This window comes from Stenella coeruleoalba, assembly GCF_951394435.1.
Source record: "Stenella coeruleoalba genome assembly, chromosome: 19".
Classification (NCBI taxonomy): domain Eukaryota; kingdom Metazoa; phylum Chordata; class Mammalia; order Artiodactyla; family Delphinidae; genus Stenella; species Stenella coeruleoalba.
This window is the reverse complement of record NC_137165.1, coordinates 55,602,140-55,620,090: the sequence shown is the minus strand read 5'-3', so window position 1 is coordinate 55,620,090 and position 17,951 is coordinate 55,602,140. Positions and strand designations below refer to the sequence as shown.

Genomic DNA, 17,951 nt, shown 5'->3' with positions numbered 1-17,951 from the left:
ATAAGCAGTCACGGGGGGACTCCTGCCTGGCCCACCTTCGCTGGGCGCATCTCGCCTTTAGGGCCAGCAACCATCGCGGCTTCAGGCCTGTACCAGAAGCACTGGCCCCACACAGCAGCCGGTGGTTTGCAGAATGGTGCAAGTGATTTGTATTTCGCTGTGTATGGCACAAACTCTCTGTACCCACCTCCTTGTGACCTTCTCCCCAGCCCCTGTGGAGCTGCCTGGGCCCGGCTCTGTCTTCCTCGTGACCATTCCCAGTGGATGCCGCTCCAGGACAGGGCCCTGCCTGCTCTGTGGCCCTCCCAGGAGTCCCCCAGTCCCTGGGCACAGCTGGCCCCCAAGCCTCCATCCCCCGGTCCCCCACGCAGACAGCCCCGCTACCTGGTATACAGGCCGTTCTTTCGGCAGAAGGAGTTCTTGACTGAGAGCCGCCGGTTGTTGAGTTCTAGGGCAGGAAAACTGCTTTCGTCCAAGCTCATCATCTCCCCATGGCCCAGGGCACCAGACTTGGGATTGGTCCCTGGGAAGGGAGAGGGTGGGGATTGACATCCATCGCTCACTCCATCCCTTCAGACCAGGTGGCCTTCCCGCCGCCCCCATGGCTGGGCTGCCCCCCTTCTCTTGTTATAATAAGAGATGGAGATTTCAGGTAGGAACCCTAGGCTGCCGCCGCCCCTCGCCCCATCAGAGCAAGTGCGTTTCCAGGAGAGGGAAGACCCCGCCCTTGCCAAAAGGGAGGGGGCCGCGTGAGAGTCCCCGTCCAGCCGGCAGGGCTCGGGGCCGGCTCACCCGAGTCTGTCTTCTTGGCGTACTTCTTGCTCTGGCCCCGGATGATGAGCACGAAGACCAGGAGCAGGATGAAGATGAGGCCAACGAGTGCGATGACCACCAAGAACCACCACTCCTCGTAGAAGGGGTTGGCTTTCTGGGCTGGAGCATGGGGCGGGGGTCAGGGCCAGGACCGCTCGGCTCCGTCCTGCCTCCCAACCTCCTGCTCCAGCTGGGACCCTACCACCTGCCCTCACACTTCACGGGTAGTTGGGTCTGTGCCCTCTGCACGAGGCATCACCTAAGGTGGGTAGGGACGGTTTCATCTCAAGGGCCAGCTCTGAGCAATCAGTAAAGAGCTGCCTGGAGGGCTGTTTTGAGAAAAGTTCTGAGGTCGGTTCTAGACTCCCTAGGAAAGAGCGCTGGGATTGATTAGTGATGTCTGCTAAAGACACAGGAGGGAGGACTTGCAGCGTGCTTGCTATCTTTCCTTTCTTATTTTTCCTTGCCACCCGTGGCCCAGGGGCTACCTTGACAGACAGACACCAATGTGGTTGGAAAGGCGATTGCCTGGTCTGTGATGGGCCTGGGAGAGCTTCTCCCAAGGTTCAGTTGTGACAGAAATCTTTTTCTGGTAGCAGAAGGCAGGGGGAGCTGGGAGGGTGGATACAAGTGGGTCTTCAGAAAGCCTCCTCCAGGGAGACTCCCCTTCTTCCAAAGCCCCCAGTACTGTGCTCCCTGCACCCGGCCGGTACTCATCCATGCTGCTGCCTGACGGGGGCTGGCTCTTCTGTTTCATCTTGAAGTGCTTACTTCCCATGATTTGTTTCTATCAGGGCAAGGGTGAAACTTGCCTGGTGAGTAGACATTTTGAGTTATATTCCTGCCTCGAGGGAAGAGGCCTCGGTATTAAAAGTGGCTAGTGGTTAGATTTGGGGTCATGGGTTTCGACACTGGCATCCTCTGTGAGCTCGGAGACAGTGGGAAGAGAAAGGCAAGGAGGCAGGGGAGGGACGGAGTCCTGCCCCATCGGGGAGCTGCTTGCTCAGGCCTGCGCTTCACAGGCTGCTGGCTCTGTTTTGGGGGGAGGTTTCCATGGAAACACGCAGTTTATGGCCTGGTGCCCTTGAATCTCCTGGGTGACAAGCTCAGGGAGACTCTCATCTTGGTTCCGCTGATTCATCCTCAAGCCCACTGGGCCCCCTGCCCAGGGCTTCTGGAGTCCTTGAAAAGGAACCCAAAAGACCCCTGGCCCCTAGCTCCTTCCAGAGTCGAAGGCTGACTCAGGCCCTGGCCCAGGGCTCTCTGCTTTAGAGAACTGAAGCGGTCCCCACCCCAGTCTTCTGGGGCTGCTACCTCTCCTCCTTCATCCCTGCCCCAGATTCCACCACAAGGCTCTTCAGTGGGGCGCCCTCACCCCTCACCCCTCACCCGCAGGCCACAGTACCTGGCACAGACTGGGAGGGGCTGCTGGGGGTGCCGAAGCCGTAGTCGTTGACAGCGATGACCCGGAAGTCATAGCTCACGCCTGGCTTGAGGATGTCCATGCTGAACGTGTAGGACGTCACCTCCTTGGGGATGTCTTTGATGAGGATGTCCCAGAGCCCCTCGTCTGCAGGGACACAGAGAGGGAGGGGCCCGTGAGGAGGGGCCCTGCCCGACCCTAACTGGTGCTCTGATGCCGGGGCCTTTTGGGTCTGCCCCTTCGACACTGAATCTCCGGTGCACGGCACCTAGCAGGTCCTCAGGAGACATTTTTAAAAAAGTATCTGACTTTTTATTCTTTCTTTCTCTCTCTCTCTCTATCTGTTTAGGCTGCACTGCACAGCTTGTGGGATCTTAGCTCCCTGACCAGGGATCGAATCCAGGCCCCGGCAGTGAGAGCACTGAGTCCTAACCACTGGACCACCAGGGAACACCCTCTTTTTAATTAAAATGTCCGTAAAACATTAAAAAATGTATAATAAAAAAATGTATAATAGGCAGAAACTCCTTTAACACCCAACCCAATATCGCCATGCAGAGAAGGCGCCTCACCATTCCAGCACTTTGTGCAGAAGACATCTGCAGATCCGCTTCCCTGTCAGTAAAGCACGCTGGTCGGATGCTTTTAAGAGGCTGCCTAATGTGCTATCGTGGGGGTAGGCCTTCCTTTACTTAACCAGGCCCCTATTTTTCTGATCCCCCTTCCTATTCCAAACACCCACAGTAGTGGCATCAGACAGAAAGAACAGGACTTTCTAACAGTCGCTGTAGGAGGGACGGGGGTTGCCTGTGAGGTTCTGGTCGAGTTGCCTGGATGTGATGGGGCTCCGTTTGGGAGCGGAGATCTGAGGAGAATGAGGGACCAGTGAGAGCTGGAGGGGACTCCGTCCGCTCTCCCCCTACACCCCCATCCTTTGAGCTCCTGACTTAACCTTCAGGCCTGTCCCCCTTTGTCTGTGGCTCTCTGGGCCTTGTCCTCTTGGGCCATCATTCATTTCCACCTGCTTCAAAAGGAATGAGCGTGCTGCCCACGCAAGAGAAGAGGCCAGCAGCATCCTCCAGGGCCCAGTGGCATCGTCCGCAGATGCTCTGTGTGGGGCCCATGGGGCTGGCCTGGCTTGGGGAAGAGGGGGAGTCCTGCCTGCGTGAGTGCAGGGCTGACTCAGCAACTGAAGTGTCAAGCCACTTGGGCCCTGGACGGGACCCGTTTTCACATGGACCAGGGGCCCAGGGGTCTCAGAAGGGCCTTGGTGGGCTGAGTGCCCAGGTCTTCATCCTGAGCAGCTGCCGCTGGCCTGGACCAGCTCCCACAGCACGTCCTCCGCTCCACCGGCTTCACTGTCCTTCCTTGTCTGCTTCTCAACTCCTTGGCCTAAGAGCTGTCTTTCTGGCCCCCAGGCTGCTCCCAGCTCGGCCATTCCCCGGGGTGGATGGATTTTGTTTGCTTCCTTCCCCACACTAGTTTTTACAGATCCACCCAAGTCAGGAATCCCGGTGGAGTGGCCGTAACTCCATCATCATTTCTGCATGTTGGACCAGGAGTGTGGTGGCACCTGTGGAGGCCACCTTCCTGCCTGGGTCCCTCTGCTTGAAAGGCGGCCCGTCTGCGTCTGCGTTCCGCTCTCCTTAGAAGACTCCAGGGTCCTCACCTTCCCTCTTAATGCTTTGTTTTTCGGGGCCTGCCTCATACACACCACATCTTTTTGTTGACTGTCTCTCTTCCTCCTGCTAGGCTGTGAAAGTCCTCCAGGGCAGGGATCGTGCCTAATCTGTCTTTGTAGCCCAGCACCCAGCACAGGCATACTTGAAGTGTTTTTGAATCAGTGAGTGCAAACCTTTCTTCCCTGGCCTTTCCATAGCATCATGAAACACAGGCCCCGATTTCAGTACTGCAGGCCCCGAAATACAAGTATTGGGGTGCAAATCCATTTTCCTCCTGTGACTTTGAATTCTCTCATTCACCCTTGATGACAGGCACGGTGACGATACCAATGATGATGATCAAACAGCGACACTCGCTCCTTATCAAGCATCCTGGTTCCAAGGGCTTTACTGGCAGCAACGGTGAGAAGGAAGAACACTTGTACCCATGTTACAGATGCGGAAACCAAGGCGTGGAGACAGCTGAGCTCATCCTCCCGAGGTCACGGTGGCAGCGCTGGTGCTTCAGCCTTGAGATGCCTGATTCGTCCCAGCGCTGAACGCCCTCCCTGTGCCCAGGACGGCGCTGACCATCATGACTGTGTCCAGGTGGGCTTGGCCAGGACCCTGCTGCCTCCCAGAAGCTGGGGGCTCCGGCCTGCTGTCTGACCCCCCCTTGTTCCTCCCCACACAGGAGCAAAGGGTGGAGCCGGGGCGACGGGGCCAGGCCGGAAGCTGAGGGAGCGTCATGCTGTGTCTCTGGCCTACAGCCCTGGGAGTTGGCCCGAAAGAATCCCTCCCTGGTCTGCAGCGTCTGGCTTCTCGTGTTTAGTTGATTCTGCCCAGGAGGGAGCACAGGCGATGCCGGCAGAGCCAAGGACGTGAGTGATTCCATCCCGAAGAGGATGTACAGCCGGGGGGAGAAGCACAGCATTCCTCTCGTGTTCCCGTCACCAGCTCTCGGGTACCACCCCGAATCCCCGCCCTTCAGGGGGTCCTGGCTGGATCCTTCCTCAGACACTCAGTCCTTGACCCCAAGTGTGTGCGCCGAGTCGCGGCCCCCAAACCTGGAACACCAGGTCCCCTGCCGGGCCTCCCAGGGAACGCTGGAAAATCCACAGGGCTGAAGTCCAGCACCAACATTCCAGAGCCTGGCGCCCCGGCAGGCCAACTTGGATGGGAGAAACAGGCACAGGCCCTGGTTGAGAGAAGCACGCGGAGGTCTCCCAGCCAAGTCAGCAGCTGGCCCTGGAGGGCCAGGGAGGGACCATCTGGAGAGGGGAGGGCGCCAAGGCTGCGCGTATCTTCCGGCTACACGTTGGATCTGAGCTGCTGGATGTAATAGCTATCTGTGACTGCAGTTATTAGTCCAAGATTAAGGCAATGGCAGGGTGGTAGCGCCTTCCTGGAACCGCTGGAATGAACTATTTGCTATTGAGACGTTCAGCGCTCAGCCACCCCGCGGCACTAAGCACGTCGCTGGGATGTGTCAGCACCCCGTTAGAGTATTAGCTACTGAGATGCTGGCTTCCCGCTCCGATTAGTATTTGCTATTCGTGCTGGAGCAACACAGTCTTTTTGTTTGTTTCTCAACTTCAATTACCTAATCACAGATCCACGGAATACGGAGAACAAGCCTCCAGCCTGAGCCGACTCTGGCATCTCTGATTAACTCAGAAACCTAGCAACGGAGGGAGCTGGCCGCGGCCGGGAGCTCCTGGGGGTAAGGGGAGCTCCTGGGGGTAAGGGGAGCCGGAAAAGCAGGAGCAGGTGTCACCTCGACTGTGAAACAGGAGCTCGGCGGACAGCCCCCTGCAGCGACTTATCAACCGCTCATCTCCTGATGGCTTTGGAAGTTCTTGTGATTCGATTTCAGGCTTGAGAGGAGAGACTGAGACATTATAGGAACTGCAGTGACAGCCATGATAGCGGCGACGGGCCTCAAAGAGGCAGCTGGGGCTCCGGGGGACAGCCAGCCTCCTTGTGGGGCACTCGTCAGCGGGGTCGTGTGGAGGACATGGGTGTTTAGCAGATGGGAGCCCAAATCTTTGTTCTCCAGCTTCTTCTTTTTTTTTTTTTTGCGGTATGCAGGCCTCTCACTGTTGCGGCCTCTCCCGTTGCGGAGCACAGGCTCCGGACGCGCAGGCTCAGCGGCCATGGCTCATGGGCCCAGCCGCTCCGCGGCATGTGGGATCTTCCCGAACCGGGGCACGAACCCGCGTCCCCTGCATCGGCAGGTGGACTCTCAACCACTGCGCCACCAGCGAAGCCCTGTTCTCTGGCTTCTTGGATGACCCTTACATGAGTCGGTCCTCACCTGGTGATTATAGCTGTCCTCCGGGGCCTCCTGGGTTTCCCTTAACTAAGGATGCAAGTCCCATTTCCCACTCGTCACAGGGCCGCCTCTAGCTTCACCTGGGGGAGCACAAGCCCCTTCTCACGACATCAGTGCCCCAAGTGGAGGCGCTCTGTTCCCGAGGGCAAGGGGGCTCGGCCCGGGCGGGACGTACCTGAAGGTCTGGCTTCTATGACGTAGCGGGTGATGGGGCCTTTGCCGGGGTCTCCGCTGGACCAGTGGATGGCAATGGCCGAGCTGTACCGCACGATGATGGGCACTCCGGGCGGCCCGGGGGCACCTGTGAACGGCACACAGTGGGTGAGAGGAGGCATGGGAGCCAGAACAGGCGCCCAGCCTGTCTTCCTGAGCTCCAGCAGGAGGTGCTGGACGTCAACACCAACCTCGGCCAGGGGCTCCAGGAACCTGCGCGTGCCGAGGCCCAGGGAGTGCCTCCTGCCCAGGCCTACCGGGTGTGACTTATTCTCTGCCAGGCCACCCAGAGCCCCTGCACTCCAGGAGAGGCATATGTGACGATGCCAGAAAGGTTCCCAGCTGCATTTGCTTTAAGGCTAGGCCAGAGCGGAGGCCAGGGCTGCAGGAGGATCTGGAAGCTTTGCGTCCAACAGGAAGAAGAACCCGGCCCCGCTGCTGGCTCTGTTAAGTCGGCCACGCGGGCTACTGGCCCCAGGGGCCAGAGCAGGAGACAGACGTTCGCCTCCATAGTGAGGGGAGTGAGCCCGTGCTATCTGCTAAGAGTCCTGTACCCCTTCTTCCCTGGGGTGCCCTGCAGCACTGGCTCCCACTGCCCCCAGGGCCCCTGTCTGCTGTTCCCCACGACATCTGGAGCCCTGTACCCCCAGGGCCTGGCACACAGTAGGTGCTTCCTAGGTGCTTATGGGACAAGGGAGTGAGCCAGGGAGTGAGGGGGTGGGTGACTGGCTGGCCCGGTGGCCCCTGTGGACGCCTGCGGGGAAAGGAGCTGAGAGCCCAGCTTCAGACTGAAGATCCTCCAGGCCTGTGAAGGCTTGCAGCCGGACAGCAGGCCAGAGACTCACTACCAGAGCGTGGCGGCCCATTGCCCAGCCCGCATCCAGCACCGCCCGTGACCTCAAAGGGCCTCACTGCCTTCCTTCCTGTCCCCCTTCCTCCCCTAACGAGCATCCTGCCCACAGCACAGGGCAAAGGCGGCTGAGGGATGGAGGGCGTGGGACACAGCCCGAGGGAGATGTGAAGGGCGGGGCAGGGGCCCTTGGGACCCTGAGTTCTCATTCCGCACAGGACAGCCCTCGGGGCTGAGAGGAGCTGTCATCTCCTCCTGGACTAGAAGCTTCCAGCATTTCCAGCATTGCCCAGCCTGGAGGGAGAAGGACACCCAGCTGCAATCTGCCCTTGCTGACCCCTCCTCCGCCGGGTGGGCGCAGCTCAGTGCTTTCTCAGAGGCCCCTCCCCCCAGCTCTGTACCGCCCCCCTCTGGATCCAACCCCCCCCCACCCCGCCCCACTTCAAGCCTCCGGTTAGAACCCCCTGTCCTCCAGGCGGCCCTCTCCTGTCCCCAAGACACCGCTCTGTCCTTCTTGTTCCTGCCGGCTAGCTTCCTGCTTTTGTCTCCCAAGGAAGCCAAGCTGGCTCAGGTGAGAGGTGCTGGGGGGATGGGGGGAGGCTGGGGGCAGGGGGAGGGCAGAGGCGGGGCAGGGGGCAGCTCCCTGGCAGTCTTCACCCTGCAGCCCTGCAGGCTTTGTTCCAACAGAGCCCAGGGGCCAGAGGGCTTTTCTGCAGAACAAGGGGCAGGGAATACAAAGTGCCCAGGAAGAGGAAGTGAAGGGGGGCCGCCTTGAACTAGCCCCTGGGCAAACCCGCCAGGCCGGTGAGGCAGCCTCTGCAGGCCCAGCTCTCCCGGCAGGGGGGCAGCGGCTCTCCCAGCCCCGGTTCTCCCAGCCCCGGGCTGAGATGGGGCCTCCTCCACTCCGGCTGATGGGCGGGGAAGACGGGGAGGAGGGATTTCGGGGGAGTCTGGGGTGGGCTGTGTACTTTCTCCGAGGGGGAAGTTCAGAGTGGCTGGGAGGTGGATTCTATGTTTGGGACACACTGCACAGGTGACAGAGACGCTAGGGAACTAAGCCTCAACCTCAAGTTGCCCAGAATTCCCCCAGCCTGACAATGACCCCAAGAGGCATCGCAAAACCCAAACCAAGCCACTCTTTCCTCCCTGGTCCCCGGTACTCCCTTCCCTCCCCTCCCCTCCCCCCAGGCCCAGTGCACAGGGCCTGGCCTGTAACTGCCTGGCTCCTTTCTTGCCCTGCCCCCAACCCTGCCCCTCTGTCTAGGAAGGATGCAGCCAGCAGGTGCCCCCTGGCCCTGCCCAGTGTCATCTTCCCAAGCCTGAAGAACCCCAGAGCGTGGGTTCTCACAGTGGGTAGCAAAGAGCTACCTCAGCTCTCGTTCAAATGCACATTCCCAGGGTGGCTGCACAGAGATGCTGAACTTCCTGGGACCCAGAAATCTGGACTTATCACAGGAACCCCGGGGGATCTGACATCAGTGGCACCTTGAGAAACACTCCACAGCCGGCCAGCCTTCCCTCACACCTGGACACCCACCCCTTCCCATCCTGCTCCACCACAGCAGAATTCTGCAGATGCCGGTCTGTATTCCCATGCAGCCATCTGAATGGATGACTTCACCCCCATGGAGTCTTCTGGAATCTCCCCCTTTACATACCCCCCTCCTCCCCCCCATTCCTCCCCCCAGGCCCACCCCCTACAACCCCAGGGGCCCACGTGCTCCACCAGAGACCCCGTCTTGCTCAACTCTGCACCCCCAGGCTCCAGCACGGCTCTGGGCACCCCCTTCCAACTTGGGGGGCTGAACACCGTGTATGGAGACAGCAGCCCCCGCGTCCGCCCAAGGCTCCCCTACCTTCTCCGGGGCCCGTGGTGACGTTGGCTTCGATCTCGGGCCCGTAGGTGAAGGTCTTGGCTCTGATACGGAACCTGTAGGTCATCCCCTCCGCCAGGTCCTTCACCTTCAGCCACAGAGGGCTGCTGCCCTTCACATCCACCGTCACGATCTTACTGACTCCTGGGGGGGAGGGGGACACACCGCATGTAGGGCCGGGGGAGGCCATGGGGGAGGAGCTGGCCAGGGGCTGCACCCCCTTGGAGTCAGGCTGGGACAAGCACCCTTGGCCACACAGAGTGTTTTGCAGACTGCTCTCAGAACACAGCCCGCGGGCTGTTCTCAAGAATATATAGGTACTGCCTGCCTGCCTGCCTGCCTGTCTGTTGACTGAAAACCCAGAGGGTCCTTCAGCATCTGGAGGGAAAAAACAACTCACCATCTCGCTTAACTTAACCACTGTACGCCACACATATTTCACCCCCTGTTTTTGGTCCCCCACGTTCCATCCCATAGAATTCAAACCTCAAGGATCATCTTCCGGCGAGTGCTTCTGTAAAGACACCACTGTCCAGAGCTGGAGGGGACACTGGTGCAGCTGCCCCTAGAGCCCAGGACAACCTCCTTCCTCCTGTACCAGCAAGAGCCAGGAGCCCACGCCCGGCCCTCCACCAACTGAGCCCGCCAGGCTCTTCAGGGCAACAGTGAGGGCCCTACAGCACTCCAAATCTCGGCAACTAGACGGGAGGCTGGATGGCTTCCAGGAGGTGAGAGTTTGCGTGCCGTGAGTCCCAAGTCAAAATCCTCCCGACCGCCAGCCTCCCCAGGACCGGGTTTCCTCTCTCATGCACACCAAGCAGCCGGCCACCCCCAGGAGACAGGCTTTGTGGCCAGCAGGCTGGGCTCAGACCCCAGAGCTGCCTAGGGGGTCTCTGAGCGTGTCTCCTACCCTGGCTTCGCTTTATTCTACTGACTGAGGGTATCAGTGGCATCTTAGGCCAGGTGTTACGAGATTAAATAAAATAACAGAGCATCTGGCTCGGGGTTGGGGCCCAGTGTATTGAATGAATGAAGTCCTGATGGACAGAAAAGTGGGCGATCTCGAGGGGCTTCCTGAAGGAGCGATGTACCCGTGGGGTCACGTGGTGATGCGCCCTGGGACCCGGAACAGCAGCCCTGGGTACCTGGCCCCTCGACTTTTCTGAGCAAACCCTTCACTGGCCTGGGCCTCGGTTTTCCCTACAGAGAAGCAGGGGTTGCTGCATCCTCGCGGGGTCTGTTTGCTGGACTGAGGAACAGACAGGCAAAGTGACCATGCCTCGCCAGGTGTGGGTCCCCTGGTGCCACGGCAACAGGAGCCGTCTGTCCCCCTGCGTCCCGTCCCCGTGACCTCTGTCCTCTCCATCCTTCCGTGGGAGAGATGGCCCCTTTCCTGTGTCCTGCACCTGACCACCCCTCTTCCTGGGGCCCAGCTCCCCCTCGGGACCTCCAGACCCGGTGAACTGCTGGCACGCAGGTTGGGCCGGGAAGACTGAGGGCCATTGTTCCCGCCGCTGACCCAGAACTGCTGGCCGCCTCGGCTCCCGGGGCTCCGCCCCTTGTTCTGGTCAGGCTCCACTGTCGGGGAGGGGTGACCCCAGAAGCGGTCACCTCTAGCCACCAGGGTGCCACCTGGTAGGCCAGCCATACACCCAAGGCCTCACTGGGCTCTGGAACTGGACACAGGCCACCAGGGGTGCAGTCTCCTTCCTGCCTTTCTAAGCAAACAGCATTAATCTTGGCCGGGGGGTGGGGGCAGCAGGTGGAGGGGTCCAGGAGTGGGGCAGGGTCCCGACGGGTGGGCGGTCTGGATGGACGGGGTGGGGCTGCGGGGAGGGCACTGAGGAACAGGGCTCAGGGCAAGCGGGAGGGAGGCTAGTTGCCGAGCAACAGGCTTGAGCTGAGGTTCCCAGGGGGCAGCGGGGCCGCAGTGATTCCCGGACTCGTGCACCTTTCGGAGAGAGGTTCCAAGGCTCTTATCAGATTCTCAGAGGGGTTCCTGCCCCCACGAGAGGCAGAGAAGAACTAACCCGGAGGAAGGCTGAGCCCCTGAGGTTGGCGGGCACACGTAGGACGGGACCATCGGGGGATGGCCCATCTCTATTATCCATCTCGGGATAGGTCCTTCCGCTCCTCCCCGCTTCCATCCACTGAAGGGGAGAATGTATTTTAAAGTTCTCTCCCAGGACTCAGGAGGCCGGGGCTACTGTTGCAATTTTGCCTCCAACTTGCCCCTGTTTCACCTTGGCGATGGCCCGGCCTGTCCTGTCGGGGTCTCAGTCTCCCGTTTGTAAGAGGGGAGGGGCTCATGGCTCTGCGTGGTGATCACGGAGGGGACCTGTGCAGAGGGTGGGTTTGGGGAGCCCCGCGGGAGGGAGGGCCCCACTCACCGTCCACGGGGGTGCAGGGCTCGTACACCAGCCGGTAGCCCTCCAGGACACCATTGGGGAACTGCGGAGCCTCCCAGGACACGTTCACTGAGGTGGTGGTCAGTTCACTGAACTTGACGGAGCTGGGAGCACTGGGGGCTGGGGGGAGACAGCAGAGGGGCTTTGTTTCCTCCTTCCTGGAGGTTCAAAGCCCTGGGTTTGGTTCCAAGGAACCAGCAGGGGCGTTTGGGCCCGGGAAGAAGCAGAAAGCAGGGCTTCGCGCCAGAGAGGGTGGGAGGGGTCACTAGAGGTCACTGGACCCCCTTCCCTCCCCCGCTGAGGTCATTAGCATTCTTTCCAACATCAGAGTCCAAGTACTGGGAGAAAAGGGGACTTTCTTTTTCCTAAAGTTGGAGAACGCTGGCTTCCTCTTGCTAAGTGGCCCCGAGCCCTGGCTGAGAGCGCAGGACACGCCTGGACTGTACCCCCGGGGTCACTGCGGGGCCGGGCGATGCCTTGGCTTCCGTGGTGGAGGAGGTTGGGGGGTGCCTGGGCCTCAGAGCATCGAGTGGGCCCTAAACAACCTGCCAGAACTGCCAAGGACGTGGACTTTCTCTTGCTCCTGGGGCCCCGGGGATTATTGCCGGGAGACACCACACCACAGGAACGTTCAACGCTCTGGAAGAGAAGCTTTCTTGGCCCAAGAATCCCGGAGTGACCCCAGAAACATCGGAGGCGGGGAGAGGTCAGAGGGGGAGGACAGAGAGGAAGGGAAGGGAACATCAACCACGCAGCGTCCCGAGCTGGCTCCAGCGGGACGACCGGGCTATTATTGTCCGGAGCTGCCCGCCCACGGAGCCGGAGCTAATCTGGGCCGGCTTCCGCTCCAGCCCCGGGAGGCAGCGTCAGGGAGCCGTCTTTGAAGGACGGAGGCCAGCTCTGGAGGCCCTTCCTGCCTCCCCTCTGTTAGAGGGACGTGAGACAGAACACTTTGTCCTGCTGACGGAAGCGTCCAGGCTCCCAGGGGCTCACATCCGGCCGATGACACTGACAGAGAGCGGTCAGGACAGACAGGCAGGCAGATCGACCCTCGGGAACCAGAGCTTATCCCCAAAGAGGGCAATACTTAGGAACCGACTCCACGGGGTCTCACTCTGTCTTTAAGAGAAAGGTCATTGACAGAATGGGAAACAGCAGGTTGGAAAAGATGCTTCAAGCCAAAAGGCCTGTATTCAAATCCACGTGGAGAAAACTCGATGGCAGGCAAAGAAGAGGACCAGTGCCATGAAGACAGCCCAGGACATGCTCAGATATCCTGGGCCCCAGTCTCTGCTCCCCCATGGACCAGCTGGGGGACCTTAGGGGAGAAGCATCACTTCCCAGGCCACCCTTGCTCATCGTGAAACCGGGTAACTCCTGCCCTGTCCGTCCTCAGGGCTTCCGGAAAGGTCAAGTGTACTGTTGCCAGAGAAGTGGCTCTAGATACCATCTAGAGGGCTGGCTCTGCACGTGTGGACTGCAGGGTTCTTAGCATCGCCCGCTCCTCGGCCCCGCCCTGCCGCCCAGCCTCCTAACTGGCCTCCCTGCCTCCCTCCTCTCCCCTCCATCAGCCTGTCCCTGGTACAGCAGCCAGGGCGATCTTTTATAAACACAGACAGATCCTGTTGCCCAGATGCTTATCCCCACCAAGGCTCCCTGGCACGCTTAGAATTAATCCTAAACTTCCTTCCAAGGCCCCCAGACCCTCTGCCACCTGACTCTTATTCCCGTTCTTTCAAGCCACCTGGCCTTCTCTCTGTTCTCTAATCCCCTCCAGCCTCCAGGCCTTTGCACCTGCTGGCCCCTCTGCCCGGAACACCCCTCTCCTCCAGAACTTCCCGCGGCTGGCTTCTTCTCACCGAAATCTCAGCTCAGATGTCAGCCACTCTGCGAGCCCTCCGCAGGCAAACCCATCCGAAGCCATCTGTCCACTCCCTGCCTCAGTCCTTAGCTCACTCACACCCACTACCACCTGAGGTTAATTCATCTAGATGCTTGTTTACCATCCGACTCCCTCCCTAGGAGTGGGCCCTTGTTGGCTTTATTCACTGTCGTGTTCCCAGCATATGGCCCGGTGCGGGCCCACAGAGAATGCTCAGTAAATGCTGGTGGAGGGAACAAAGCCAGGGAGATATGAGAAAGTCAGATGGGAACAGACCGGGAGCAGAAGGCGGCTGGCTGGGCATGGACTGGCCATCGGCAAGGCGGGCTACTGGGGGAAGATGGGGGGAGGAAGGGCGAGATCTGGGGGCCTCTCCAAGGCTTTCTGGGGACAGTGCCCCTCTTCTGGGCACTCATATCTAGGCCCCTCTGGGTGGGCGGTGCTCTCCCACTCTGGAGGGCATCCCATGGGGCCCGGGGACCCAGGCCAGATCGCTCAGCTGCCTCCACTCCCCCACGATCGCGGACGCCAGGTGCCCCCCGCCCTCCCCGCCGTCTGTCCCTCCAGTCTGTCCCCCACCTGCTTGCTGGGTCTGGCCCCGGGCCGGCGTGCTCCGAGGCCCGTCCCCCGCGGCGTTGAAGGCCGCCACGCTGACCATGTAGGCGGTGTAGCCAGTCAGGTTCTTGAGTTTTACGCCGTTCTCGGCCAGGAAAAGCGTCTTCACCCGCTCCGTGAGGTTCCGCCGCTGGGCCTCCCAGAAATAAATCTGTGGGCACAGAGCATCTGGAGTGAGGGAGACAGTCCCCCGGCTTCCCCCCTTGCCCCCGCCTGATCCCAGGGTCTCAGACACACCTGCTTTCGTACCATCCACACACCTGGATGGGAGCTGTGAGTCGCCCAAGAAATAGTATAGGTGTATTTAAGAGCTGTTTTAGAAACCCTTCCAGAGTGTTCCTTTTCACAGCTACTCCTTCAGTCTCTGCTAGACTGTAAACCCCATGAGGGCAGAGAGCCCATGCGTCTGTTCACTGCAGTGCCTGCAAGATTTAGCAGGGCGCGGGCACGGGTGGCCCTCAGAATGTTGCCACTGTAGGAATAACGCAATTCTGCTCTGTAGGACCCTGAGTGCAGTGTAGGTAGACTGCTGGTGTGAAGTCTACCTCAAACCCAGCCGAGAGGCGAGAGTTGGCTTTGAGGACCAGCCCATCGGCATCACCTAGGAGCTGCTTAGGGATGCAGTGTCAGCCACCCTGGACCTGTGGCATCAGCATCTGCAGGTTGACAAGGCCCCCAGGGGCACACGTGACAGCTGGAACAGCGCACTGTAGGCAGGCAGGCCTGGGCTGACCCCAGCGCACCACTGACTTGCCCAGGTGACTTCTCTGAGCCGCAGTTGTGTCGTCCGTATAGTGGGGGTCATGGACACCCACTTCCCAAAACCAAGGTGACGTGCAAAGATTGTAAAAAGAAGGAAGACACGGCAATTCTGCAGAAAGTTTCAGTCCAGGAGCACAGCAGGTGTCCACAGTGCTTCCAATAATAGTTGAACCCCTGAACAACACGGGTTTGAACTGCCCGGGTCCACTTCTACGTGGATTTTTCTCAATAGACAGGTGCAGTACAACAGGATCTGCGGTTGGTTGAATCCGTGGATGTGGAACTGCGGATACAGAGAGCCGACTGGGACTTGAGCACCCGCAGATTTTGGTAGTATCCACAGTGGGTTCTGGAACTGATCCCCCGCGGATTCCGAGGGACGACTCTGCTTCATATTCACCGGGGGTTAACACCCACTCATCGCCAGCGAAGCAGCAGATCCTTCACTATTTTTACTTTTTGACTGTGCCATTCTTTATTATTTTGGATATCTACACAAAATTTACTTTATTTTTTTTAAAAATTATCTTTTTTAACATCTTTATTGGAGTTTAATTGCTTTACAATGGTGTGTTAGTTTCTGCTGTATAGCAAAGTGAATCAGCTATACATATACATATATTCCCATATCCCCTCCCTCTTGCGTGTCCCTCCCACCCTCCCTATCCCATCCCTCTCGGTGGTCACAAAGCATACGGAGCTGATCTCCCTGTGCTATGCGGCTGCTTCCCACTAGCTATCTATTTTACACTTGGTAGTGTATATACGTCCATGCCACTCTCCCACTTCGTCCCAGCTTACCCTTCCCCCTCCCCGTGTCCTCAAGTCCATTCTCTACGTCTGCGTCTCTATTCCTGTCCTGCCCCTAGGTTCTTCAGAAGCATTTTTTTTTAGATTCCATATATATGTGTTAGCATATGGTATTTGTTTTTCTCTTTCTGACTACTTCACTCTGTATGACAGACTCTAGGTCCACCGACCTCACTACAAATAACTGTTTCGTTTCTTTTTATGGCTGAGTAATAGTCCATTGGATATATGTGCCACATCTTTGTCCATTCCTCTTTCGATAGACACTTAAGATGCTTCCATGTCCTGGCTATTGCAAATAGTGCTGCAATGAACATTGCTTCACTACTTTTAGAACTCAGAATCGAGGCGTTGGGAAAGCTACAAGTCCCTGGCCCGCAGAGGACTAGAGAGCATTTGGCGCCACCTGCTGGCCAACGGGGTTTCGGCACGCTATTGGCTTCTCAATTTCTCAATTTGCCTGGAGAAAGTTCATAAAAGTGAGAAAGCTAATAAAAGTGTCCCCACCTGGCATGTGTGAACGGCAGTTAGGACGACTCGGTACCATCAAATCCTTGCTTTTCTCTAACCCCTCCCTTTTTCTTTCTTCTTTTTTTTTTCAGTCTTCTGATACAGGTAGATAGTCACACATGAAGTCATTCATTCATTCACTGTTTGGAATGAATGAGTGAACCTACTTGGAGTGGATTCAAGAGAGACGGGGCAGAGGCAGCGGGCAGACATTTTTTTGGAGGGTTTCTGCCATAAAGGGACCAACCAGAAAAATGGCTGAAGCAAACGTGAGGCCAGGAAGAGGCATTTGAAAGATGCAACATATTTCAGCATGAGAAAAGTGACAATGCAGGACAGGGGGTGCCAGTGGCTGGCATCACGTTCTTGGGAAGGGGAGGAGGGGGGTCCAGGATGCAGGGCCACCACACGTACATAAATGGGCACCCTCAGCAGGCAGGTCTTACCTGTGTGAACCGAATTCAGCAGACCTTTGTTGGATGAGGATTAAGTGACATCTGTGCAAATAGCACAAGGGGCTGAGGCTTGACCCCAACCCCAAGGGCACACAGCCGAGTTGCCGTGCCCGCTGATGGGTAGCCAGGTGTCTGCTAGAAAACACGCTCCCTGGAGGGCCCACGTCTTTGGCTGCCTTGCATCTCAAGTGCCTAGAATCATGCTCAATAAATATCTGCTAATGGATAAACACCGTCCTTAGACGGGAACAGGTGTAGGAGTGACTCGTCATCACCACCTTCTCCTATTCTCAATTTCCTGCCCCTTCGGGCTTCACCACAGGCAACAGGCCAAACTTCAGCCTCGGTTAAGTCCGGTTCATGCCCACATGTCACATCGCTGGCTGTCGCTGGAGGAAAGCCACACTTTCAGTTCACGAGCACAGCCTCGCGTGGCCCGGCCACCGTGATACACTGGCCTGGTCCACTCTCTGCAGTCTCCGGCATCACAGTTCCACACAACCCTTCCCCATTTTCCCTCCCTCCCCAACCTCACTCCTGGCTCAGGACCCTTCACAGAGCTCCGGAAGCCATCACACAAGACTCCACAAGCTCCCTGCCCCAGCTGGACCACCTCCTGCCCTGTGTCCCTACCCTCCGCCTCCCTCCTGTGACCAGGGCTGAACTGCTGGCTCCCTACTAAGGCGGGCCCCACATTACTGCACTAAATCCCAGCCCCTCTCACAGCTTCCTCTCTTCCCTGACTCACCAAATTCCTCCTCTTTCCAGAATCATTTCTATCAGCACACAAATGAGTTATTCCTCCCATCTTAAAACCGCCTCCGTTCCGTTGACTGTCTTTTTCCAGTCTCTACCCCATTTTGTTACTTCCCTTTAAAGCGAAACTCCTCAAAAGGGATGTCGGTACTGGCTGCCTCTCCTCATTCTCTTGTGAACCCACTCCAAGCAGGCATTCCCCGCCCCCAGCTCTTATCAGAGTCACCTGTGAACTTGGCCTGTTTAATGCTGATCCAGGGCTCTGGAAACTCCCTCTGTAAAGGGCCAGGTAAGAAATATTTTAGGCTTTGCAGCCCTCACGGTCTCTGTTGCAGCTATTCAACCCTGCCTGTGACTTGAAAGTAGCCAAAGGCGATCTGTAAACAAGTGGGTGTGGCTGCATGCCAATAAAACTTTATTTACAAAAACAAGTGGGGGGCCGGATTAGGCTCACGGGCTGTCTGCCCGTCCCTGAATAATTGCTTCCTAGATTTCATCTTGTTTGAGCTCTCAGTAGTAGTTGGCACATCTGCTGCCTCCCTCCTTCTGGAAGCACGTTCTTCATGTGGGCTCTGAGACTTCGA

At 58.3% G+C, this 17,951-nt stretch overlaps 1 protein-coding gene across 1 annotated transcript in view; it reads right to left on the bottom strand.

Moving 5' to 3' along the window:
- SDK2 (sidekick cell adhesion molecule 2) overlaps nucleotides 1–17,951 on the bottom strand; it is a 263,746-nt gene that overhangs the window by 11,662 nt on the left and 234,133 nt on the right. Inside the window, exons 37-43 of the mRNA XM_079904193.1 lie at nucleotides 14,039–14,225; nucleotides 11,560–11,697; nucleotides 9,152–9,313; nucleotides 6,408–6,533; nucleotides 2,219–2,383; nucleotides 793–933; nucleotides 385–523 (exon numbers count right to left, since the gene is read on the bottom strand). Coding sequence (XP_079760319.1) covers nucleotides 385–523; nucleotides 793–933; nucleotides 2,219–2,383; nucleotides 6,408–6,533; nucleotides 9,152–9,313; nucleotides 11,560–11,697; nucleotides 14,039–14,225 — 1,058 coding nt within the window. The remainder of the gene's footprint in view (nucleotides 1–384; nucleotides 524–792; nucleotides 934–2,218; nucleotides 2,384–6,407; nucleotides 6,534–9,151; nucleotides 9,314–11,559; nucleotides 11,698–14,038; nucleotides 14,226–17,951) is intronic.